The sequence below is a fragment of the Ipomoea nil genome, unplaced genomic scaffold, assembly GCF_001879475.1.
Source record: "Ipomoea nil cultivar Tokyo-kokei standard unplaced genomic scaffold, Asagao_1.1 scaffold1303, whole genome shotgun sequence".
Classification (NCBI taxonomy): Eukaryota; Viridiplantae; Streptophyta; class Magnoliopsida; order Solanales; family Convolvulaceae; genus Ipomoea; species Ipomoea nil.
This window is the reverse complement of record NW_017617731.1, coordinates 754945-781212: the sequence shown is the minus strand read 5'-3', so window position 1 is coordinate 781212 and position 26268 is coordinate 754945. Positions and strand designations below refer to the sequence as shown.

At 34.0% G+C, this 26268-nt stretch overlaps 2 protein-coding genes across 2 annotated transcripts; both read left to right on the top strand.

Annotated features, from left to right (window-relative positions):
• The first annotated feature begins 1663 nt into the window (after nt 1-1663).
• On the top strand, nt 1664-8347 carry LOC109185019 (aminopeptidase M1). Its single transcript, XM_019335018.1, has 19 exons — nt 1664-2026; nt 2177-2325; nt 2782-2884; nt 3448-3634; nt 3729-3822; nt 4397-4550; nt 4699-4803; nt 4898-5014; nt 5104-5217; nt 5632-5814; nt 5938-6217; nt 6297-6418; nt 6505-6602; nt 6919-7096; nt 7187-7301; nt 7391-7458; nt 7574-7648; nt 7723-7800; nt 7999-8347. Exons 1-19 carry the CDS (start codon nt 1796-1798, stop codon nt 8182-8184), a joined length of 2637 nt encoding a protein of 878 aa, XP_019190563.1. The 5' UTR covers nt 1664-1795; the 3' UTR covers nt 8185-8347.
• A 10665-nt stretch (nt 8348-19012) lies between these two features.
• On the top strand, nt 19013-21426 carry LOC109185029 (ran-binding protein 1 homolog c-like). The gene is made up of 4 exons (XM_019335029.1): nt 19013-19299; nt 19738-19889; nt 19996-20121; nt 20977-21426. The coding sequence occupies exons 1-4, from the start codon at nt 19130-19132 to the stop codon at nt 21195-21197; spliced, it is 669 nt and encodes a 222-aa protein (XP_019190574.1). The 5' UTR covers nt 19013-19129; the 3' UTR covers nt 21198-21426.
• The last annotated feature ends 4842 nt before the right edge of the window (nt 21427-26268 follow it).

Below are 26268 nucleotides of genomic sequence, written 5' to 3'. Positions count from 1 at the left end.
AAACATTTACATAATCTTTTAAACTTTCATAAACTTTGTACGACTCCATAAAATTCTGAATGACAAACACTTATAAATTTTTAACAACATTTTCATATTAAAAAGTCAACGAAAATATATAAAATTTTAAATTGAATAAATCCAAACATTACATAACTTCTATAGGATTTGATGAATACACTCTTACACCCAAATTTAAAACTATTTTGGCTGAAAAAGTAATTATAAACAAATACTACATTGTAATAGAGTCAGTAGTTAATAAAGGACATATGATTATATAAAATAAAAAATAATTACAATAGTGCTGCGAATAGCAATTAATAATAAATATATGATATATGATTACATAAAATAAAATACTTAATTATATTTAAAATTTTATTATTGTTGCAAACAATAATTAGAGTTTGTTGCGATTAGCAATAACATAATTTTTTGTTGGGAACAACAACAAAATTCTTACGGCTGTTCGCAACAAAAAAAATTACTTTGAACAGCAACAACATGTTATTGTTCGTAACATTTTTTTTTTGTTTTTCTTTTTGTTGTTCACAACAGCAAATTTTGCTGCGAACCGCAACAAAATTTTGTTATTCACAACAAAAGTTTCAAATATAAATTTGTAAATAAATGTGTAAAAATAAAAAGAAAAATAAAAAGTATATGAATATATACGAAAGTTATGAATTGAAAAATTTGGGGTTGGAAGGTAGGATTTTAACTATTTATATTTGTGAAGAAAAAACTTATAAAAATCTTATCCTATCCTATCCTATCCTATATATAATAAAGTCATATGGTCTTGTGAAAATTAAATGGTGATAATCAACATTTAATTTTCACAAGACCATAATAATATTGTTAATTATAATAACAATAACAATAATAATAATAATAATTGCAATAATAATAATGATAATAATTTTCACTCACAGTTTCTAATATATATATATATATATATATATATATATATATATATATATATATATATATATATATATATATATATATATATATAAATATATATATAAAAGAATATTTAATTATGGTTATATTATTATTGTGTGTCTCACGGCCATTATATACTAACAAAACTTGAAATGAAACTAATAATAATAATAATAATATAAGTGGTAAAAATAATATTTAAAAGTAATTAAGTGTTAATAATAATAGTAAGAATATTAACGTAAGAATTATAACATAGAATAAATCGTAATAATTAATAACTATAGTCTAAGATTAAATTTGGAATTGTCAGGAAAGATAAGCGACCTTAGGTGAAATGAATTTTTTATCGATTTAAATATTCTTAATATATTACAACAATTTCATTCCGTGCATCGCACGGGTGAAAATACTAGTATGATATATAAATCTATAAAAATTACTCGGTAATAAGTTTTTGAATACTGTTTTCAACAATAAAAATAAGTTTTTTGAATATTAGTAGACTTTGACTTTCTAAAAGTTTGAATCGAATACTAATATATTTTTTAAAAGTTTGAATTGAATACTGACTAAAATTTTAAAAAATCTTTAAAAATTGAGATATCGAATACTACCAACTTTTAAAGTGGTTTAAAGTATTTTAAAGTTGATAAAACTCCTTCTTCAAAAAAAAAGTTGATAAAACTCTTGATTGAATACATTCCTTTTTAATCTCTACTCGCCGATTATCTATATATGCCCGCACACATTCATCGATAAACCCAATCTTTCAGTTCATATACCGATAGAGACAGAGTGAGAGAGAGAGAGAGAGAGAGAGAGAGAGAGAGAGAATCTGAATATGGAGCAGAAGCAATCCAAGTACGAGCAATTCAAGGGCCAGCCTCGCCTCCCGCAATTCGCGGTGCCAAAGCGCTACGACATTCGGCTGAAGCCGGACCTAGTCGCCTGCAAATTCGCCGGCTCCGTTGACATCTCCGTGGACGTCGTCTCCGACACCAAGTTCCTAGTACTCAATGCCGCGGAGCTTACTGTCGATTCCAAGTCCGTCGTCTTCAAAGCCAACAACAAGGTCCACATATAGGCTTTGACATCTTGAATAAATTAAAAGATCATTGGTTTTACTTAATTTACTTTTTTTTTTTTTTTTATCCAGTAAAATTGAGTGAATACTTATTGAAATTTGTTGATTTTGTGGATCTTGTTGTCTGTGTGTGAATAGGTATTGGAGGCAGTGGAGGTGGAGTTGCTGGCGGAGGATGAGATAATGGTGGCAGAGTTCGGGGAGGCTTTGCCTACTGGTTTGGGAGTTTTGAGTATTGCAGCCTTTGAAGGAACCCTAAATGACAGGATGAAAGGGTTTTACAGAAGGTACCGGCTTAAGTTCTTCAAATTTTTAAGTAATTATGCGATAAATTAATGCATGATTGGGCATTGTGATAGGTCATTTATCTTTGTTTATTATCTTCTTATTTTGGTTGGTATTTCCATAGCATTTGTGGGTCTATTTATATTTTATTCTAGCCTCTTAGGGTAATTTGTCAAATAATCAGTCTCTGTACTGTAGAAGAACACAATTTTTTATGCTATGCAGCCATTCATTTTTTTTTTTTTTTTTTCCAAATTGAGGAATGAGATGACAATATATAATATCCCATAATACTGTGGTTTGTTGCTTAGTGCTCTCTTAAACTTAGAAGAAGGTTAAGGCTAAACTTCTGCATTATTTTCTTTGTATATGGGACTAGTCTGCTTTTGTTGATATTGAGTGCTCTAGCATATAATAGTTTGTATGGATTATTTATAACTTCGGTTGAGTCTATGCAGTACCTATCTGCACAATGGGGAGAAGAAGAATATGGCTGTTACACAATTTGAGCCAGCTGATGCAAGGCGATGCTTTCCATGTTGGGATGAACCTTCTTTTAAGGTATTTTATGTAATCTATTGAAAATTACTGAACAGTCAAACTGCTATTCTGCCGAGTGGGTTCAGTGTTTGATTGATTTTATAGAACTCTCCTTTTAGCAAGTATGCGGTATTTCTAGCTATTTTATAGGTTACGTTCAGCCTATGCACCATCAAGAGCTTGCCTTTTTGCACTTATCTAGTAAGTTTAAGGATAAGTTGTTTGAAAATTACTGAAACCTAAAACTTGCTAGTCTGCAACAGGATTCTGCATTTAATTCATTCAATAGAACTCTTTCTTCTATTGACAAGTAGACTGTTTTGCTAGCTATTTATATGTTTACGTTTTATATTTGCATCATCAAGAGGTTTTCCTTCTTCATTTATTTAGTGAGTGTGAGGTCAATTTGTTTTAAGCAATGATCTACTTGTCTTTATTAAAACTTTTTGTGCACCTGCCTTCACTAGGTACTCTATTTTTTGCTCTGAATACTATTTTAAGTTACCTATGTATTATGTTGCTTAATAATATATCAAAGAAAGAATTTTGACTCTTTTCTGCCTTTGGTGTTGATATCTTGTCAGGCCACGTTCAAGATGACATTAGAAGTACCATCTGAACTAGTAGCTCTTTCTAACATGCCAGTTATTGAAGACAAATCGAATGGGGATACGAAAATAGTTTGTTATCAAGAATCTCCAATCATGTCCACATACTTGGTGGCAATTGTTGTTGGCTTATTTGATTATGTTGAAGATCATACACCTGATGGTATATTTGTAATCATAACTGATCTTTTGCCTAATCTTTCTGTTCCATAAACAAATCTGTAGTACCCTTACAAAAATGTTTTAACTTTCTGCAGGGATTACTGTTAGGGTATACTGCCAAGTTGGCAAAGCAAATCAAGGAAAGTTTGCTTTAGATGTTGCTGTAAAAACACTGGGAATTTATAAAGAGTAAGTTGAACTTCAATTGGCTGTTTAATTTTTTTGTTGAACTTCAATTTAATGCAATAGTAATAAAATAAGACTTCCTAAATAATCATGGCCCCAGCATGTATCACGTCCCCACTTACAAAATTTCTGAAATGGATAGTCGGGGATCTTCTTTGTATTTGTAACATGATGGTTCAACCAAGGAAAGCTTTCAATATTTGGTGTGAAGAATTGAGAACATTTGTGGTTGTGCATGCGTTCCATGCAATAATACTTTCCGTTAGCTGGAAGTATTGCATTTCTCAACAAATGCTCTCTATGTTTCATTTTGAGTCATGTTTACTATTTGAAGGTCAAATCAATTGTTTTTTATTTACTTATTTTCTCTTTCTTACAATTTTAAAATTCAACATTTTGTGTTTGATAAAACTTTTAATGTTGTTTCTAAACATTTATGCATTGACACTAAATTAATTAATATAAAAAATTTGTAAACAAGTTGAGTCAACAGACCACCCTCTTTAATTGAATTGGACACATAAAATGGCATGGAATATTGGAAGTGTGTTTCTAATTGCCTTTAAAAATCTTGCAGGTATTTTGAAGTGCCATATTCCCTACCTAAATTAGACATGATAGCAATTCCTGACTTTGCTGCCGGGGCCATGGAGAATTATGGTCTTGTTACGTATAGAGAAACAGCTTTGCTTTATGATGATAAGCACTCTGCTGCCGCAAACAAGCAAAGAGTAATGTTGATCTCCTGGCATTTGCCTTGCTATTATTCTGTTGATGGGAGCTGTAGTATAGTGGACCCATCTAAGAAGATTATCAGTCTATCTCATCATTGCAGCATCTATTATAGATGAATAATAATGTTTGTTTTTATGGCTTTAGGTTGCAACTGTAGTAGCTCATGAACTTGCACACCAATGGTTTGGCAATCTTGTGACAATGGAATGGTGGACCCATCTATGGCTGAATGAGGGGTTTGCAACATGGGTATGCTGTTTGATTCAATGTGCATGCTTTGATTTGTGGACTGTAGTTTGTCTACTATTGGTGCCTTGGTGGTTATTCTGTCTGTTTGTATCAGGTGAGCTACTTGGCTGCTGATAGCTTGTTCCCAGAATGGTCTATTTGGACTCAATTTCTCGATGAAAGCACAGTGGGGCTTCGACTTGATGGGCTTGCAGAATCACACCCCATTGAGGTAAAAAGGGTTATTAATGTTTGTTCCTAATTTCTACATTTATGTGAGCATATCAATGTGTTAAGTATCATAAATTATTTTCTTTTCAGGTTGACATCAACCATGCTAGTGAAATTGATGAAATTTTTGATGCAATCAGCTATAGAAAGGGTGCATCTTTGATTCGGATGTTACAAAGTTATCTTGGTGCTGAACGTTTTCAGGTTTGCCATTGTTTCAATGTGCTTCTTCAATATATTTCTTGAGAAATATACTTCACATTTTCTATATTTGTTATGGTATAATAAATGGATTCTCTACTTTCAACCTGTAATTAAGAAAATCAACTATTAAGTGGTTGAAATATATATTATACCTTCTTTACTGAAGAAGAGTTGAAATATATAATTTTAAATTCTTTGGGGAAGAATTCTACATGATATGAGTTAATAGGAACTTCAAAAATCTTCCCACCCTCTTTCCCCTTCCACCAGTACATCTCTTTTGATGATGGAAATGCCAACACATCGTAACATATGAATGTGATTTCCTTTATCTTCCTATTCTTGTAGTTGTGCAGCCTTTGTTAATTGCCATGTGACAACTTATGGATTTTACTTTTTCTTTCTCAAATCTAGCGCGGACTTGCTTCATACATTAAAAAATATGCCTGCTCAAATGCAAAGACAGAAGATTTATGGTCTGTCCTCCAGGAAGTGTCTGGTGAACCAGTGAACAGCCTAATGAATTCCTGGACAAAGCAAATGGGTTATCCAGTAGTCTCTGTCAAGATAAATGACCATAAGTTGGAATTTGAGCAGGTTTTTCTCTTACTAGAATATACAATTTTTATTGAGATCTTCATACTACATATTATTTCTTGTCTTGTTTTATGTGTGAATTTTTTGGAACTTTAATGGAGTATCTATTTCATTTTATGGCAGTCACAATTTCTGTTGAGTGGTACCCATAGAGATGGGCAGTGGATAGTTCCAGTAACACTCTGCTGTAGCTCATATGATGCTCAAAAGAATTTCCTGCTGCAGACGAAGTCAGAAGTTGTTGATATAAATGAATTATTTAGCTCACAGTCAAAAAGTGATTCCTGGATAAAAGTTAATGTGGAGCAGACAGGATTTTATCGGGTGAAATATGATGAAAACCTTTCAGTAAGACTTAGACATGCAATAGAGAACAAGTTCTTGTCAACAAATGATAGATATGGTAATTACTACAATGTTTGTGTCTTTTTTCGTATGATTATAACTGTGGAATACTTAATGTATACTTACTGTTTGAACAGGCATTTTGGATGATTCATTTGCCTTATCCATGGCATGCCATCTGCCTTTGTCATCTTTACTTGCATTGATGGCAGCTTATAGGGAGGAGCTTAACTATACTGTTCTATCTAACTTGATAAGTGTAATTTCTCAACTTTCTAATGACTGCTTGTGTTTCTTAATTTAAGGGCGATCTGCAATTTCAGTCTTTTTCTCTTCATTATGCAGATAAGTTATAAAGTTGCAAGGATTGTGGCCGATGCTGCTCCTGAATTACTTAATGACATCAAGCTGTTTTTCATTAACCTTTTCCAGTATTCTGCAGAGTATGTTCCTCAACTTATATGTACATTTTCTCATCCAGAGAAAAATGGCACTAAATTTAGATGATGTCCATGAGGAGAAAGTAAAACTGAAAAGTGAAAAGATATTAGCGAGAATGAAATTGTCCTTTAAATATGCTTATTGGGGTTGCAGAGATTTAAAGAACTTAACATGTTTGAAACCATACTTATATTGTGTATTTGAAATTTAGGACTATACTTGAGGTGATAACTTCATATGTTAAATTAACTATATAACTTCATCCCTAATCATGTATAGTCAGCCTTTTTGTGTTTTCATGTGTATTTTCTTCAACAGGAGGCTTGGCTGGGATCCCAAACAAGGGGAAGGCCATTTAGATGCCATGTTGAGGGGAGAACTTCTTACTGCATTGGCAGAATTTGGACATGATGCAACAATAAATGAAGCAAACAGGCGTTTCCATATATTCCTCGATGATAGAAATACACCTGTTCTTCCTCCAGACTTGAGAAAGGTTATGATTTCTACACTTAAAATGCGTTCCTGAATATAGTGATAGTAAAGCTCACAGATGCATCCCCCCTCTCCTTTTATTATTCCGCAGGCAGTAAATGTGGCGGTAATGCAGAATGTCAACAAATCTAATAGATCAGGGTTTGAAGCACTCTTGAGAGTTTACAAAGAAAGTGACCTTAGCCAAGAGAAGACTCGCATCTTAGGTAAACATTATTATTACTTCGTTAAACAAGTGTGGGAATTAATTAGATTTTGGTAATGCCTTGGATAAAGTAATGTCCTTGTTCTTTAGGTTCATTAGCATCTTCTCGGGACCCTGAAATCATTCTTGAAGTTCTGAACTTCATGCTGTCATCGGAGGTAATCTTGTCAATTCTTGAAAGTTACTCTATTAATATAAAAGCTCAATATGTTTTTTTGAATGGTTTCTTGGCATTAAAAATTTCTCATGTTTTTCCATTCTTATGAAATTTAGGTCCGGAGTCAAGATGCTGTTTTTGGGCTTGCTGTTAGTTTTGAAGGACGAGAAGTTGCTTGGAACTGGTTTAAGGTGAGTGCATTTTAGTTTCTTCCTGTAATAGGCGACATTGCTTTGAAAGGGATTACTGAATGATTTTGATGCAGGTTAACTGGGATAACCTATGCAAAATTTATGGTCCGGGATTTCTAGTAACCCGCTTTGTCACTGCAGTTGTGTCTCCGGTTAGTTACATCTTCCTCATTTCAGTCTTTGTATTTACGTATTAGTTCCAATTGGTGCACTGTCACGAAGCTAGGTGAACTGCAATGAATATTTACTTGAAAGATATGATTGGTAATTCATATACTTGATCATATGCTGGGGGGATTCATGAAATTATGTGTTTCTAATCGACTTCTTTTTTCATCCTCTTACTGCAGTTCTCATCATACGAGAAGGTGAAAGAGGTGGAGGAGTTCTTTGCAACTCGCACCAAGCCTTTCATTGCCAGGAGTTTGAAGCAAAGCCTTGAGAGAGTCGACATAAACGCCAAGTGGGTTAAGAGCATTCAGAACGAGAAACACCTGGCCGACGCAGTAAGGGAGCTAGCTCATAGGAAATACTAGTGTTTTTATACTTTTGCGCTTTTAACCTGTTCATCTTCATAATGCTCCTTTGAATTTGAGTTCCCCTGAAAGTCCCTTCTTGAGTTAAATAAAAGTTGGATCCCCTGAATGATGTGAAGATCTGCTTGTGTTTGGTTTAATAAAAAGCGTTTTCCTTGGCTCAGTGTTACCATTTTTGGTGTTTGCACTATTGCACTTGCATCAAGTCTGTTCAAAAAAAATAAAATAAAATTGTCCATTCGAGCTTTTAACTCATTTGTTCAGTAGGCAATATTTGAGAAAAGAGATCAAGGTCTGAAACTCAACAATAGTAGTGTGAGGATTATGCGCATTGAAATTTGGCTTTGTATATTGAGCTATTGAGTTGTGGTTGGAGATTCAATCTTTTAAGAGAAAAAAAAGTACTTATGAACCATGTACATTGGTTTTGAGGAGGATGGCGAGGGAGGGACAAGAGTAGGGATGACAATTTTAATTCGCTCGGAGAACTAAAAATTAATTGTAATTGTCAATGTGTCTAATAGATTATTAGATGTAATTTTTTTTTAAGACGTAGTTGTATTTTCGTAATTAATTCAAACTTTGATGCAAGTAACATGTGTTTAATCTTTAAAGTGCAATTAAAATCACTTAAAAGTACAATCATTTTTCATTTAATAGTGGAAGTAATTTACTTTTTTTTTTTTTTTAACATTAATGCACTTAATGATAAATGTCTTCCATCTTGGTGCACTTAATGATAAACGTCTTCCATCTTGGTGCGCTTAATGATAACATTTGGTACACTTAATATTGATGCTCAGTGTATATTATTAGTTGCACTTTTAATACATTTTACTTACACTTAGGTGCACTATATGAAAATGTTACTTGCACTTTTAACACAATTTTCTTGCACTTCAAAGTTTAATTATTTACGAAATGTCATTGTATTTTTCTTAAATAACATTTTTGAACTGATAAATCTGGACACGTGGACAGTTGCGATTTGTTCTCAGTTCTCTCATGGGCAATTAGTTCTCACTTGATCTGTGTTATAGTAAGATAAGTACTAGTATGTAGTAAGTAGTTAATTATAAAAGTTTGGCTAAAGTGATCTCGCACCATGAACTATATCGGATTGTTCATGCCACACCCTAACCTTTCATAACTTATGTTTCGATTCACAAACAATAAATTTTTTTCGGCTAAATTTTTTTACAGGTTTCCTTCAAGTTACATGTAATAATATGATGGTGTTGAGCTGCTTTTTTATTGAAGTGTTAAAATAGGTATTATAAATATGACATGGGATACATTTAAGCATTTTGCTTAAAATAACAAAATCCCTAATTTTGAAATCCCTAGGGTTCGTTTACTAACAGGACATTTTCTCCAATTTTAGAAAATTGAAGAATTGGAGAATAGACAATCATTATATCGTGCACCAGGGCGCACATAGCAATGTGCGCCCTGACATAGAACATCGCCGTTTCACTTATTGTTAATGGGTGTTGACAGGACGGACGTCGCTCCGTCCGTCCAATCCCTATTACAGTTTTTTTTTTTTTTTTTAAATTGAATATATAGCAAACTCTTCTTCTTCAACACACTCCATTTTAAGCATTCAAAAAAGCAAAAAACACAGCAAACATCTCCCGTCGAAAAGAGCAAAAGCACGAACGCAAAGCAGAAAACAAGCATAAACATTCATCAGGTCCTCGTTCAAAGCAATACACCTACATGCAAAGGTGAATCTTCAAACATTTTTTTGTTTATAGATAGAAATATTATGAAATTTTGAAAAATAACACATAACTTCACAATATATGTCATGAAATCTATCCACATTTGCATGAAAAACTCAACATTAATAAACATTTTCAGTTAAACTAGGGTTGCATAACATTACGAACATGAACTCTGCACATAAATGATATTACTAAATTATGTATATAATGTTAGAACTTTATGTGTATTCCTCTATAGCGTTTATGTGTATGGACTGTATATATGTCATGAAATTTGTCCAGATTTGCCTAAACAATCAACATTAATAAACATTTTTCAGTTAATCTAGGGTTACATAACATTACAAACATGATTATGTGTGAATTCTGAGTATAAATTATGTGTATTTTATTATAAAATTCTGTACAATATGCTTTTAAATCTCTGTACATTATCAATTCCAATTCTGTGTCTGAGTGGTTAATCTAGGTTACATAACATTACCTAGGCTTATGATTATGTGTATTATGATATGAGTTTATGTATATTCTGTTATATATTTCTATGCATTATAAATTTCAATCACATGCCTCATCAGTCAAACTAAATATTATTTTTTAAAAAAAAAAAAAAACAAACCAAATATTATTTAGACTTGTGATTATGTGTATTCTGAGTATAGTTTATGTGTATTCTATTATAAGATTCTATACATTAAGAATTTAAATTTCATACCTCAGCAGACATAACATATGTTTCTTATACTTAAGATTATGTGTATTCTGAGTATAGTTTATGTGTATTCTATTATAAAATTCTATACATTATGCATTTACATCTCTGTACATTATCAATTCCAATCATGTACCTTAGTGGTCTAATTGTTTGTACCTAATGTTATTGCAACAATGTCAAGCCCCAGCACCAGTGATCCTACAATACTAGAAATGGCCTGGATGGCTAAAAGAGCAAGAAATACTGCATCTACTTCAGCCCTTGTGCCTGAAGAGTCTGAACATGAAAACGTTGAAGTTAGAACGAAAAATAGAAATGATGATAGGCAGCGCGCTGCCAAAAGATAAAAAACTAGCCACACTCCATGCGCTGCTCAACCCAAAAGAGCCAAAAGGAGGACAAGTACAATAGGATAAGAAACCCCACCACAAGAAGTACTTGACTGTAAGAACGACGCCAAAGCAGCTCTATTCTCCCGTCAGTAGTTTAACCCCAGAACAGCTCCAAACTGTTAGAGACATTGGCTTTGTATCACTTCTAGGGATAACGCTCTCATCCTGTGATGGCACCCTTCCTAAATACCTTCTAGAGAGGATGAATATTGCTAAATGCTCATTCCATCTAAAAGAAGATGAGATTTTCTTAGAAGATGAGGATGTGCATTCAACACTTGGTGTCCCTAGAAGACAAATTCCTGTTGTAGAGGGTGTGCCAATGAAACGGATGAGTTCAATAACTTGGTTGCTGCCTGGAGGGAGCGGTGGGGATCAAGGTTTTAAAAGGCAGAGGCGTGCCTTGAGGTGTTTTGTATTTTGAGGCGAGGCGTAAGCCTCGAGTCGTATTGAGGCGCAAGCCTCAAATTTTAGCCTCAGAATATATTAGTAAGCTGTAATCCTGTAAATTAATCCTATCACAGTCCACAGTACCACTACTGCCACTGCGGCAGTGCCTACTGCCATAGTGAAATGAGTGAATGAGTCACTAACACAATATATATACTACTGCCAAGTGTCACTCTTAAGATATTAGTTATATACATATATATAATATTCTAAAAGTCAGCTACTCAGCTCAGTAGATTAACCCAAAAAAAAAAATGAAAAACAAAAATGACGCATGACGCATCACCAGAAGCTGGAGTCGCTGGAAGAGGAGAAGTCGCCGGAGGGAGATCTTGCCAGAGATGGAGATCGCATCGCACAGTTCGCACTCTCGCACAGTCGCACCAGACTTCGCAGTTCGCACTTCCCGTTGCTGGTTTCTTTGAATTCCTTCTTACACATTTCAAACTTCTAATTCCTATCTTTAGTCAAAGTAGGGTTGATTTGGGTTGGGTTTTTTTTGTATTGGGCTTAAAAAATAACATTTGGACTCTGAAATATAAAAGGGCCTAAATAGCCTCAATTACCGCATCAGACACGCCCTAAGGCGTGCCTGAGGCGTACGCCTCGAAGGGATGAGGCGTCCGCCTCTCAATTTGCCTGAGAGGCGGAAGCCTCAATGCTCAAACCTTTTGCCTCGCCTTGAGGCGTACCGAGACGCGCCTTTTTAAACCTTGATGGGGATAGAGAAATGCACACCATCAACCTCCCAAATGCTGAACGAGATTGTTGAGAAGGGTGATCATGGGGATATGTTCAAACGGGATTTTGTAATCTTTGTGTTTTCCACACTAATCAAAGGTTACAGAATCATATTTTATAACTACAGAATCCGTAACACCCCCATTTTCAAAGTTTTTTTTTTGGTATCAGAGCTTAACTAATTCTATTGTCCAAAACAAAGATTCACAACCTAAGCTCTGATACCAACTTGTAACAGAGCCTAACTAATTCTATTACCCAGAACTTGTAACACCCCCCATTTTCAAAGATTTTTTATGGTATCAGAGCCTAACTAATTCTATTGCCCAAAACAAAGATCTCTCAACCTAAGCTCTGATACCAACTTGTAACAAAGCCTAACTAATTATATTTCCTAGAACAAAGATCTCACAACCTAAGCTCTGGTACCAACTTGTAGCACACCCATTTTCAAAGTTTTTTTTTTTTTTTGGTGTTATATCGGAGTGGAGAAGTAGAGAGAATGTGGAAGATATTCGATGTTCGCAAGGCGTACCTACAATGGCTATGGATAATGTTAAGATTCTTTCGCATGCTAGAGAAATTTATACAATTGAGATATATTACTTGTTTGAAGAACAATTTATGAAAGGTGCATCATGCTATCAAGAGTGTGTGATATTGGAAGATGGTGTGTATAAGTATCATGTTTGAAGGCCTGATGTTGATATTATTAGGCATGAAGTGAACTTAAACACTAGACAACTAGATATTGGTTGTAGTTGCAAGTTGTTCACTGAAATGTGGATTCTATGTTGTCATTGTTTACGCATTTTAAATGTGTAATGTGTGTCAAAGTTCCTGAGAAATATATTTTGAAGAGATGGACTAAAAAAGTTTTTGAAGATGACAATTTTGATATCATGCACAGATCTCATAGTGGCAATGTTGCATCTTCTATTTGATCTTAAAAATCACTAGGAAATTTCAAAGGTTGGTTGTTTCTTGTCATGAAAACAACGAAATACGAAAAATCTGTGAACAAGCGGTTGCAGATGACAAGAGAATAGTTGAAGCTGATTGTGGTCCTATTTTATTTGAAGATTGTGGTATAGGATCCATCAAGCAGACGATTGAAAGTGTTGCGAAATAGAAGGGTGAGTAGTGTTATTTTAAAGAAATACAACAAAGCAAGGGGACGAAAGCATCTTGCACATATGGTTTCATCCAAAATAAAATTAGATATTCAGTCTAAAGTTGAAGATGATATTTCTAATATTGCTGGAGATGGTTATCTTGTGCATCCAAGTTTTGAAGGTTATAATTTTTTGGTATTTTATGCCAATGACAAATGTAGAGGATAATTAAAGTGTGTCTTAGTATAATCCTCAGAGTTAGGGATGACAATGGGTCGGGTGTGGGTCGGGGAGGGCTACATCCTTCACCCGACCCACCTTATATTTTCTCTACCCACCCCCACCTCCAACCCGCATTGGGTGGACTTTTTCAGAACCCACCCCCACCCTCACCGGGTGCAGGTGCCCACTACGGGTACCCACCACTTATCATCTTATTATGTTTTTCAAAAAATAATATTTAAATTATTTACACATAATTAAAAAAAAAAATCCATTAGTGATACTAAAACATAAATAATGAAAATATTTAAATATAATAACTAAATTGTTAATTTTTAAAAATAAACTTAGTAGTTTTGATATAAAAAATCGTAAAAAGATACACGAAGTTATATAAACTTTTATAAATAACTACATAATAGTACTTATTTTACTATTATATATATATATATATATATATATATATATATATATATATATATATATATATATATATATATATATATAGACACACACACACATATGGTGGGTCGGGTGGGGTTCTAGGCGGGTCATGTACATAGAACTCGATTCCAACCCGACCCACCGCGGATTTACTTTTTTAAGACCACCCCCGACCCACCACCCACCATCACCCAAAAAAATCCGATCCATGCGGGGTAGATTGAGGTGGATATCCACGGGTCGGATTGAAATTGCCACCCCTACTCAGAGTTATGTGTATTTTGTTAAGAGTTTATGTGTATTTTTTGTATGAATTGCGTACATTATGAAGTTCAATTGAACAACTCAGCAGAAATAAAAGATATTACTCAGACTTTTATGATTATGTGTATTATTTTAAGAGTTTATGTGTATTTTGTGTATTACGATATACAATTATGTACATTTTTACTTAAGATTCTATTCATCAGTATACAGAAATGATATTGCTGGACTTATGTTTATGTGTATTCTGTGCATTGTTTATGTGTATTCTGTTCATAGTGTATGTGTATTATACTATACAATTATGTACATTTTTAATTTGAGTTAATACCCAAAATCGTCCTCGACTATAGTGGTTTTTCTCAATTTCGTCCTAAACGACTTTGGTGACCTAATATCGTCCCAGACTTTTGTGTTTCGCTCAATTTAGTCCTCCATTTGTTATTCCGTCAAATTGGTGTTAATAAAGGGACAATTCAGTAACGTCAATATTGATCTATCTTTACTTTCAACTTGTGAAGTGCGAAATTCCTCTTTCTTGTACGAATTACGCCCAGAATTACTCTCGGACCTGCAAATCAAATTTTATATTCGCAGTTTTAGGAGTAATTCTGGGAGTACTTCGTAAAAAAAAAAAGGGATTTCGCAGTTCACATGTCTATGAGCAAAGAGATGCCAATATTAAAATTACTGAATTGTCTATTCATTTAACACTAAATGGACAGAATAACAAATGAGGGACTAAATTGAGCAAAAACACAAAAGTCTGGGACTAAATTGAGAAACACAAAAGTCTGGGACGATATTAGGTCACCAAAGTCGTTTAGGACGAGATTGAGAAAAACCACTATAGTCGAGGACGATTTTGGGTATTAACTCTTTTTAATTTAGATTCCATTCATCAGTACACAGAAATGATATCATTAGGCCTATGTTTTATGTGTATTATGTTGAGAGTTTATGTGTATTTTGTTAATACTTAATAGTTTATGTGTATTCTTTGTATGACTTCTGTACATTATGAAGTTGAATTGCATAACTTAGCAAAAATAAAAGATATTACTCGGATACCAAATCGAGCCTTACCAAACTGAACTAAAATCGAACGGTTAACCGAACCGAATACCATTTGATTGTTCAATTCAATAATAATAATAATAATAATAATAATAATAATAATAATAATAATAATAATAATAATAATAATAATAATAATAATAATAATAATAATAATAATAAAATAAATAAATAAATAAATAAATAAATAAATAAATAATAAGTAGTTATGAACAGATACTACATTGTAATAGAGTTAATAGTATTCAAAAAAAAAAAAAAAAAAAAAACTCATGTTCATTGATTTTTCTGAATGGGCTAGTTTATAGGGGTGGACAATCCGGTTCGATTTTTCTGAATCAAACCGACCCGAGCCTTACCAAACTGAACTAAATTCGAATGGTTAACCGAACCGAATACCATTTGATTGTTCAATTCAATAATAATAATAATAATAATAATAATAATAATAATAATAATAATAATAATAATAATAAAGATTTAAGTCTGCTCCACCGTTCAGTTCCTATTCTCACTGGTATCTTTTTTAAATTTTTTATTTGATTTCTTTATGGCTTGTTCTCCGCAGTTATTCTTACAATATTCAGTATTTTCCTTAGTTGCATGTTTCTATGAATTTAATGTGCTTTAACATCATTCTAATTTTGATTTTCAGTGCACTGGAAAATAATATTTCAGTGCACTAGCAATGACAGATTGTGTCCAAAAAGTAACTATATAGTACTTGACACTTGTTCTTCAAATATTAACTATACAGATAAATGATTAATCATCTTGTCAATAAAATATTCCAAGTGAGCCAACTGAAGAGTCGGTTGTGCAAAAAAATCAACTGATTTTTGGTAATTAATACTTAGTAATGTGTTTGAACTTTGTATTGCTATTTTGTTATATAATGTTTAGACTTTGAATTTTGATTATATGATTATGTAAATATGTATTGTTTGATAGTATGTTCGAAAGATTAGGAAAAGTTGAAATTTGAGGATATTAAACCGAACAGAATACCAAATCGAAATCGAACCGTTTCAATTTGAATCGAAACCGAACTGAACTCTAATTTTAAAACGAATGATTTAATTTTTTTTTTAAATCGAAAAATTGAAACCGAAACCGAAAAAAAAATTGAACCGAAGCCCGAAACGCCCACCGCTACTAATTTATTTAATACTCACAATCACGAATTCACAAATTATTCTGTTGGACCTGAGTCTAAATGTTTACAATTTACATACTAAATGTTTACAATTTACCTTTTAAAAATTTGCAATTTGTATACTACGAGCACACAATGTTAACATATATTTAATTGATTAGAGTAAATTTCAATTTTGGTCCTATGACTATAAGGATCTTGTTAATTGTACTCCATTATTTTCAAAAATGTTAATTTAGTACCTTGACTATGTAAATTTTATCAATTTTGGTCACTCCGATCAAATCTCACCGAAATAATTGAAAAATATTAATAAGTAAAATAATGAGAATTTTTTTAGTCATTTCACTCCTCTTTTCTTCTTCTCCGACAAGTCCATCCCATATTTCCGGCGATCGTTTCTGCTGCCCATAATGAAATTATGGAGGAAACCTTAATTGTAACGGAAAACTGATCGGACGGCAGCAAACCTGGCATCGTAGAAATAGTCTGCTTCATAGAGTCCTTGGCGGGATCTGAAACGCCCTTAGAGATAACCGAAGTGTCCAACGGTTCAATTCTCTTCAGCATACTGGCGAATGCGATGACAACAAATTCGCAGCTGAATCTAAACTTCCTGGTGGAGACGAAATCACCGAAGACTCCGCCACAGTCAACGCTGGAGATGAGGCAGTTGATGCTGGAAAACGAGGAAACTTGCCGCCGGAAGTGAAGTTGAAACTTGTAGAAATCGGCTTTTGTAACTCAAATTTGGGAATAAAATAGTCAGAAATTAAAACTGGAAGAATGCAGCTCTAGTGCGATATTCAATATTTCAACGGTGGTGAATAAAATGTTAATTTTTTAATAATCAATAATTGAAGCGGGAATGTGCAGAAATGAAAAACGATCGCTGGAAAACTGAGATGACTCGTCGGATAAGAAAGAAAAGAGTAAAATGATTAAAATACCCTTATTATTTTACTTATTAATATTTTTCGGTGAGATTTGACAGGTAAGTTGACTGGAGTCACCAAAAGTGATAAAAATTGAATAGTCAATATACTAAATTAATACTTTTGAAAGTTGTGGACTGCAATTAATAGGACCCCTATAGTCACATGACCAAAATTGAAATTTACTCTAATTGATTACCTTGTTTTGTATTCACAAGTTCGTTTCAAATACTACAATCACACTATATTAACAAATTAGGATTTGATGACCTTGTATTGTATTCACAAATTTCCTTTTACAGCTGTTATATGTTTTGATTTACAAATACAATTTATATTCTAAAATAGTTTTTTTTTTTTCATGATAATGCTCAATGTTTATTTTTTAAATAAGTGCTTTAAAGTATATCAAGACAAGATTATATTGGAGTTGTTCATGCATAGATAATTGAATGTTGAATTTGCGTATTTAAATAGGCAATTCTAAATTTACAAATGAAATAAAATATAGCCAAGATTGATTATAATGGTTAATAAAATAATTGTATGGGTATGGTTGAAACTAGTGTTGCAAAAATCTGGCCTAGGCGCTAGGCGGTCGGCGCCGATTAATCGCTCTAGGCGCCTGCCTAGGCGCTCTAGGTGGTCCCCAGCCGCCTAGAGGGCGCAAATAAAGATTACAGCATAAAATATTAAATATATACTAATACAGTATGATGGGATTGAATATATTGAGTTCGAAGGGGTGCCGGCAAACCAGCGTATTGCAGCGTCAATTTGTTTATAGAAATAATATTATAGAAACATGATAGGAGATGTTGCCCTTAGGGTTGGGGTTCGGCCTTTGGAAGAATGATAAGAGATGTTTACTAATTTAGGTTTGTACTTCTAACCCATGGACAATGACTTAATATATAGGCTAATGGTGTAGTTATAATTATATAAGGATTTGTGGGTTTAGAGTTCTATTAAGACTTTAATATTATAATTATACTAATGGTGTATTTATAATTCTATATTAGACTTTAGAGACTTAGAGTTAGACTAATGGTGTAGTTATAATTCTATAAGGACTTGTGTGTTAGAGTTCTGTTAAGACTTTAATATCATAATTCTATAAGGATTTCTAGGCAATGTTAATGGTGAATTAACGAAAAATAACGGAGAAGATAATATTTAACGGAAAAGTTAATGAATAAATTAACGGAGAAGATAATATTTAACGAAAAAATTAACACATAATCATATAATTAAAGATAAATTAGAAAATCTTAAAGAAAAATTAAAATCTGAACAATTTAAATCATTCATTTGATTTAATAATTTGACGACCATTTTTTCTACCCATTCATTTGATTTAATAATTTGACAATCATTTTTTCTATCCATTATAGGCCTAACTTTCTCTGACTCTTATTAGTATAGTAGAAAATAGAAAATAGATAGTAAATATTCACAATTTTAACACCAAAATTACACAATTTAAACATCGTTTAAGACCAGGGTCCACCAACAACTCTCAGGACTCATGTTGGGCTTAGGTATAGTGTAATGGGCTTCCCAAGATTTTTCCTACAAAACCTTTATTTCATCTTCTCGCAGCCTAAAACCCTACTTCTCCACCATCACTCTCTAGACCCTAGTCTCTACTGCCGAAACACACAGAATTCTCTCTCTTCGGAAGAAGCAGCAATTCTAGGAGTCATGGCGAGCAGCGCAGAGCCTACATTGCAGAAGAGGGAAGAAGAGGAGGAATCTTCTGAGAACCAGCCCGCGGAAGACGAGGATACCGGAGCTCAGGTTGCTCCCATCGTCAGACTTCAGGAAGTCGCCGTCAGCACTGGCGAAGAGAACGAGGACGTCCTTCTAGATCTGTGAGTGTGTTCTCTTCGAATAACCTCAATTCCGATTCCCCTTTTACTCGTGCTTTTAGTAAACTAGGGCATTAATTTCATGTGCATTTTTTAGTTGTCTAGGCTTGAATTAATTTCTTACTGAAAGAAAGATTTCGTTCTAGAATAGCAATTATCTTGAGTGTATTATTATAGAGAGAAGGTAGCCTAGATGAACTTTTACTTGTTTGTAGCAACGTAATTTTAATCATTTTGTAAATAATTAATTGTATTCTTTTGTTTTATGTTGACAAGGAAAATTGAATCTTCGTTTCTTCATTCTTGTGGATAAAATTGGTGTAAACGTAATTTTTATATTTTTTTTAAATTGTATTCTTGTTGTTTTATGTTACAAGGAAAATCATATCTTCGTTTCTTGTGGATAAAATTGGTTTAAAATTTTTGCTCTTTTTTGTATAGGAAAGCGAAGCTGTATAGATTTGTTAAGGAAGGAAATCAGTGGAAAGAGAGAGGAGCTGGGACTGTGAAGCTTTTGAAGCATAAAGAAACTGGAAAAGTTAGGCTTGTGATGAGGCAGTCAAAGACACTCAAAATCTGTGCCAATCACTTGGGTGAGTTTTTTCTTCCCCTGTTTCTATCATCTTTAGTGTCTTTCATTATGTGTCTGTCTTAGCTAGTATACTGGTGTTTTTGATTTGATGTATAACTTTGTTGTAGTTCTTCCTACAATATCAATGCAAGAACATGCGGGGAATGAAAAATCTTGTGTTTGGCATGCTGCTGATTTTGCTGATGGGGAGCTAAAGGAGGAGACATTTTGCATTAGATTTGCTTCTATTGAGAGTAAGTCCCACTTTTCTTGCTTGTGTGGTCACATATGGATACTTCAAACTCTTGTTTTTTGATATTCAAACTACTGCTTGAACATTTATGTTTCGTTGCTACATATTGCTTTTGTTGAGAGTATAAGTGCCACTTTCTTGTATGTGTAGTTACGTATGGATACTTTAAACTATTGCTTGAACATTTATGTTTCATTGCTATATAATAATATTGTAGAAGGCGATTGGCGCCTAGCGCCTAGGCGGGAGAGTAATAATAATAAGAAAAACACCGAAGGTGTAAACATTGCACACCAAAAAAAATATAACATTCGGCCGAGTTGGCTGACCCGGGCTCCTAGGCTGCCTAGTCGGCCGACTAATGTCCGCCTAAGGGTAAAGTGATGCTACTATTGTTTTATAGAAATCAAGAATCTTAGCATGATTTGAAGTATATTTTTTCTCACTTTATGAATTGAACAATGTAGTGCTGGATCAAGTGTTAAAATAAGAAAAGAAAAAATAGGGACAGAAAAGGGTGTGGCGTCCCCACTGCAACCAAATGAAATTGAGAACACTTCACTTTACAGAACTAAATTCAAGTACCATAGTCCATAAACATAACTGGCTTTTTGAGTTTGGATGCGATGCTTTTTGTCAAACAAATTTTAAAAGAATAGAGCTGTTTTATTGTCCATATAGGCGGTATAGCTGTGTATGTCACATTATAGTTCCCAATTGTAATTATTAGCCATTGAGAAGATGTGTGGAATGGGGTTTGTCAATTTGGTATGCCTTGAGAGAATGTATGCTACTTGGGACACTATTTTGTGAAAGTAATAGCGACCCTCAACCTTGTATTTCAATTTGTTTCCAGATTGCAAAACTTTCAAGGACAAGGTTGAAGAAATAGCTGAATCTCAACAGAAGAACGATGGAGAGTCTGAAGAGGCTAGTAGTGCTGCTAAACTTATCGAGAAATTGAGTGTTGAAAGCAATGATCAAGAAGACAAGCCCAAAGGCGAAGAGGCGCCTGCACCTGCTGAGGAGAAAAAAGATGAGGCTGAGAAGAAGGAAAAGGATGATGATAAAAATTAAGGCATTACATCAAATATTTAATTTTTTTGGGGGACTTGTCTTGAGAAAGGGTTTATAGCATGGGTTTCAGAGTAAGAGAAGTGTCTATGCCCATACATACGATATATAGTCTGTGTTGTGGTTGTGTGATTGTGTGTTGGTTTTGAGGGTGTTATTATTTGGATTGTTTTTTTGGGGATTTGAGTGCAATATTATTCTTATTTTATTTGGTATTTTCAGTTTGATTATATACTTGTTTGAGCTTACAAATTATAACAAGCTGCATTGCATATTCTCTTGCTATGAATCATCAAAATGTCATATTTTGTTTGTTAGACATTTTAACAAGGAATGTAAACAAGTTTTCCTTCCAAGTTCACGACCAAAAGCAATTACTACAAGTATGATATAGAACTGAATGTGCAACTTATACTGCTTTATTAATATATATCATGTATATTTATTTGTAGTTGAACTTGTCACAGCAAAGCTCTTCTCTTAGCTTAGTGGTCAAAAGCTTGAGTGTGGGTGTAGTATTTAGCAATTACTCGGGTCCTAGGTTAAAAAACAAGCACTCGAATCTTTTCTCATTAAGATACAACTTGTGTTTTAGGGAAAAAAAAACAAGCACTCAGATATTTTCTCACTGAAATACATCTTGCAATTTGTCTTATCTCATAACACATGTTGCAATTTACTTCCTCTCATAACACATCTTGCAATTTACCTCCTCTTATAATTCTTAGGGCATGAAGTGAGGAGCTCTCATTTTAGGGTTTAAACCTATAAAAGCAGTACAAGGATCAGGATGTGTAACAAGAGGCAGGTATAGGAGTCGTCTACCATTCTCAACTATTTGGAGAATCATTATTCTGTGGATCATACTATCAATAATGTACATTTAATACATAAATAATGTACTTTTAATATATTAAAAATGTACATTGTATTCAGAGAAAATATATTATTTGAGTACTGAAAATATTTTATTTTGTATAATATACATTCAGTACACGAATAATGTACTTTTATGGTGACCTGTTAGAAACATGAAAAACCTGCAAATTGGACTAATTGCATGAAATTGGTTAGTTTAGAGATCCGATTGTAGTTTTTTTTAAACTAAAAATATTTTATTTTGTATAATGTACATTCAGTACACGAATAATGTACTTTTATGGTGACCTGTTAGAAACATGAAAAACCTGCAAATTGGACTAATTGCATGAAATTGGTTGGTTTAGAGATCCAATTATAGTTTTTTTAAGGGTGTGTTTGGTTGATGGGTTTTGCCCATAGGAATGGGTATGAAAGTGATTGTTATTGTTTGGTTGATAAGTTTTTAGAATACTACTATGAGTTTCGAATACCCTATCAATTGAAAAATCCATACCCAAATAAAATAAGGGTTTCATTCCCTTATTCATTCTCAAGCACTACTATTAGTAAGCATTCTCATTCCACCCTATTACTAAACATGCTAAATACTTTCACCAAAACCCATTACCATTACCAAGCATTTGATACCCATTCCGATTCTGATTCCCATGTGCGAACCAAACACACCCTAAGTTTAGTGGCATAATTGCATTATCGTGTGCAGGTCGATGACCTATTAGACCCTTATTCCTTAGAAAAAATAAATGATATAATAAAGGGTAAACTAGAAAAAGATAGTAAATTTTTTTAATAAAATCAAATTAATATAAACAATTTATTTCAATAAATAATTAAACAAATATTTTTTAGTTCCGTTATAAGCCTAACTTTATTGGCTCTTATTAGATTATTAGTATATAGTATAGTAGATGTGCTGAACTATAATAGGAATATATGTTTTCTCCTATATGATCCAATACAATATTTAACTTTTAAGGATTTTTCCTTTTCCCTATTAAATTTACCTTCAAATATTTCCCTCAAACAGTACTAAGTATTTTTTTTTTCTTCAGTTGTGATGGGTTTCGCAAATTCATACGAGCTAATGAATATTATGAAGAGATTTTTTTTTTTTTTTTCTTTTAAACAAAACCAAGTCAATTAACATTTTCTGGTCACTCCGGTCAAATTGTCGGTTAAATGTCATTGGGAAATGTTAATTGACTTGCTTTTGTTTAATAATAAAGGCAATATGGTCGCGACAAACAACCGTCATTTATGCGCGACTTTGCCATCACCAAGAACTACGCCATCTTTTCCGACATCCAAATCAGAATGAACCCTCTGGACCTCCTGAACGGAGGCTCGCCGGTTGGGACTTCCCCCGGGAAAGTCCCTAGAGTAGGCGTGATCCCAAGTTACGCCAAAGACTAGTTAGAAATGCGATACGTGGTTCGAGGTGCCAGGGTTCAATATCGTCCACACCATAAACGCTTGGGAAGAAGATGATGTCACCATCACCAAGAACTATGCCATCTTTTTTGACATCCAAATTGGAATGAACCCTCTGGACCTCCTGAAAGGAGGCTCACCGGTCGGGACTTCCCCGGAAAAGTCCCTATAGTCGGCGTGATCCCAAGTTACGCATGGGAAGAAGATTACGAGCACACCATAGTAATGGTGGCTCCGAATATATTGTCTGTTGAATGTAGAATGACCATATTGCCCTTATGATTAAACAAAAGTAGGTCAATTAACATTTTCCGATGACATTTAGCCGACAATTTGACTGGAGTGACCAAAATTGATAAAAATTGAATAGTCAAGGTACTAATTTGATAGTTTTTATTAGGACTATGTAGGGTGTGTTTGGTTCGCACATAGGAATCGGAATCGGAATGGGTATCAAATACTTGGTAATGTAATGAGTTTTGGTGAAAGTATTTAACATGTTTGGTAGTAGGATGAAATGAGAATGGTTAGTAATAGTAGTGCTTGAGAATGAAACCCTTATTTTATTTGGGTATGAGTTTTTCAATTGATGGGGTATTCGAAACCCATAGTAGTGTTCTAAAAACCTATCAACCAAACGACAACAATCACTTTCATACCCATTTCTACGGGTAAAACCCACCAACCAAACACACTCGTAGTTGTGTCCTTGTATGAGTCTACTTCTATATCTAGTGTTTATATGTATCCATGTATTATATTCTACTGTACTGTTTGAACAATCTTTATGTGAATACAATGTGAGAATGAGCAGAATGAATGTATTTCCAATGTTACAATAACACTGTACATGCAAGGTATAAATACAAGAGATACTAGCAACTCTTCTAGACCACTTCTCCAGGAGCCCAGTATGACTTATACTTAAAGTCTTACCATCTCCCAGGCTTATTTCATCGGGCCCTCCGTAATCTGAGAAACCATGCAAAGTTGATGGACTCGACGTCGCATGATGGGAAGCCCCACTATCAAACATCCATTGAGGCGAGGCGGCTGGTGGCGAAGTGACTGAATTGGCAACTGGTTGATAACTCCGGGAATTTTGAGTGTCACTGAATTGATAGTTGTTGTCCCGCAGAAATTGAGCTAGTTTCCTGCAAAACTTAGTATCATGGCCCGGGAATTCACAGTAGTTACAATACCTCCCTTGGCGGTTGCCAGAGTTATGACCACGGCCACGACCACAACCTCTACGGGCATTGGAGGTGGTAGACTGATCACGTGATGATCCTGAACCCAATTTAGCCGAGTCTTTAAGTGCCTGGCGTTGGGTGACATTCGCCGTGGGTATAAACGAAGTGTGGTCTGCGTACGACTTCATTGTGCGTTCGTACTCGGTTAGAATAGTGCCAAGCTCAGCAAATGTAACCGCTGTTTCACGCACACTAATCGCTGCCATGATTGGATGAAACTCGTCACCTAACTGAGTGACCGCATGAACAACGAGGTCCTCATCCGATATAGGATGTTGGGCTAACGCCAGGTCGTCAGCAATGGACTTCATGTTTTGAAGAAATTCAGAAATTGTTCGGGATCCTCTTGGGTTTCTAACCAACTTTGCTTTGAGAGATATGACTCGTCCTTTGGACGAGCTAGCATAGCTGGATGTAAGGCGAGACCATGCGTCCGCAGCTGTTGTTGCAGAGGATATAACAGGTTGAATGGTGTCTGTGCAGCTACCAAGAAGAGCAGCCAGAATTATCTGGTCCTGCCGTACCCAACTTGTATGAGCTGGGTTCGTGGTTGTTGAATCAGTATCAAGGAATTCAGCAGGCTCCTTGACTGTGCCATCAATGTATCCCAACAGGCCAAGACCTATGAGAGTTGAGTGAACCTGTCGACGCCAGACTGGGAAATTAACATCAGTGAGGCGGATCGGGAAATTGGTCGGGGCAGAGAGTTGGATAACAGCAGTAGTAGAGGTAACTGCCATAAGATTGAATCGGGAAAGAAAAGGGAGAAAAAAAATGATAATGAATCTCGTGAGAGTTAAGCTCTTGATACCATGTGAGAATGAGCAGAATGAATGTATTTCCAATGTTACAATAACACTGTACATGCAAGGTATAAATACAAGAAATACTAGCAACTCTTCTAGACCACTTCTCCAGGAGATAAAATATAACCAATATAACCACTTAGACCCAATCAATAGACTAAATACATGTGGACAAATATTAATGTTTAATATACAACATTTGAGATCCTCACATCTCTCATCGTTTTGAAAGTTATTGATTGAAATTAACAAGACTCCAATAGTCACAAGACTCCAATAGTCAAGGTTGAAAGTATTGAGTTTCTCTATAAAATAAAAATGAAACGACGGAGTCATTTTCCTCCATTCCCCGCTTGTTATGCAATGACCTATAATAGTTGAATTTGACCCTTCAATGTCATCTCATAATTCTAAGAAAGAAAAATACTATTTTCTTGCCCACACAAAAAATGATGAAATTCACTATTTTGTATGATTTAACTGTTAAAATATATGTTTGATAAATGACAAACTGTCTTAATATATTATTATTATTAATAGTTATTCCATTTTTATCCTAAATTTATAGGTGTCAATTCACTTTTAGTCATTATTTATTTTCAGAACATGCCTCTTTAATCATAGTATTATTGTAGTATGACCATTTTTGTGATGACCATTTTTGTCCCTTTACGGCCTTACCAACAAAACAATTTAAATGCC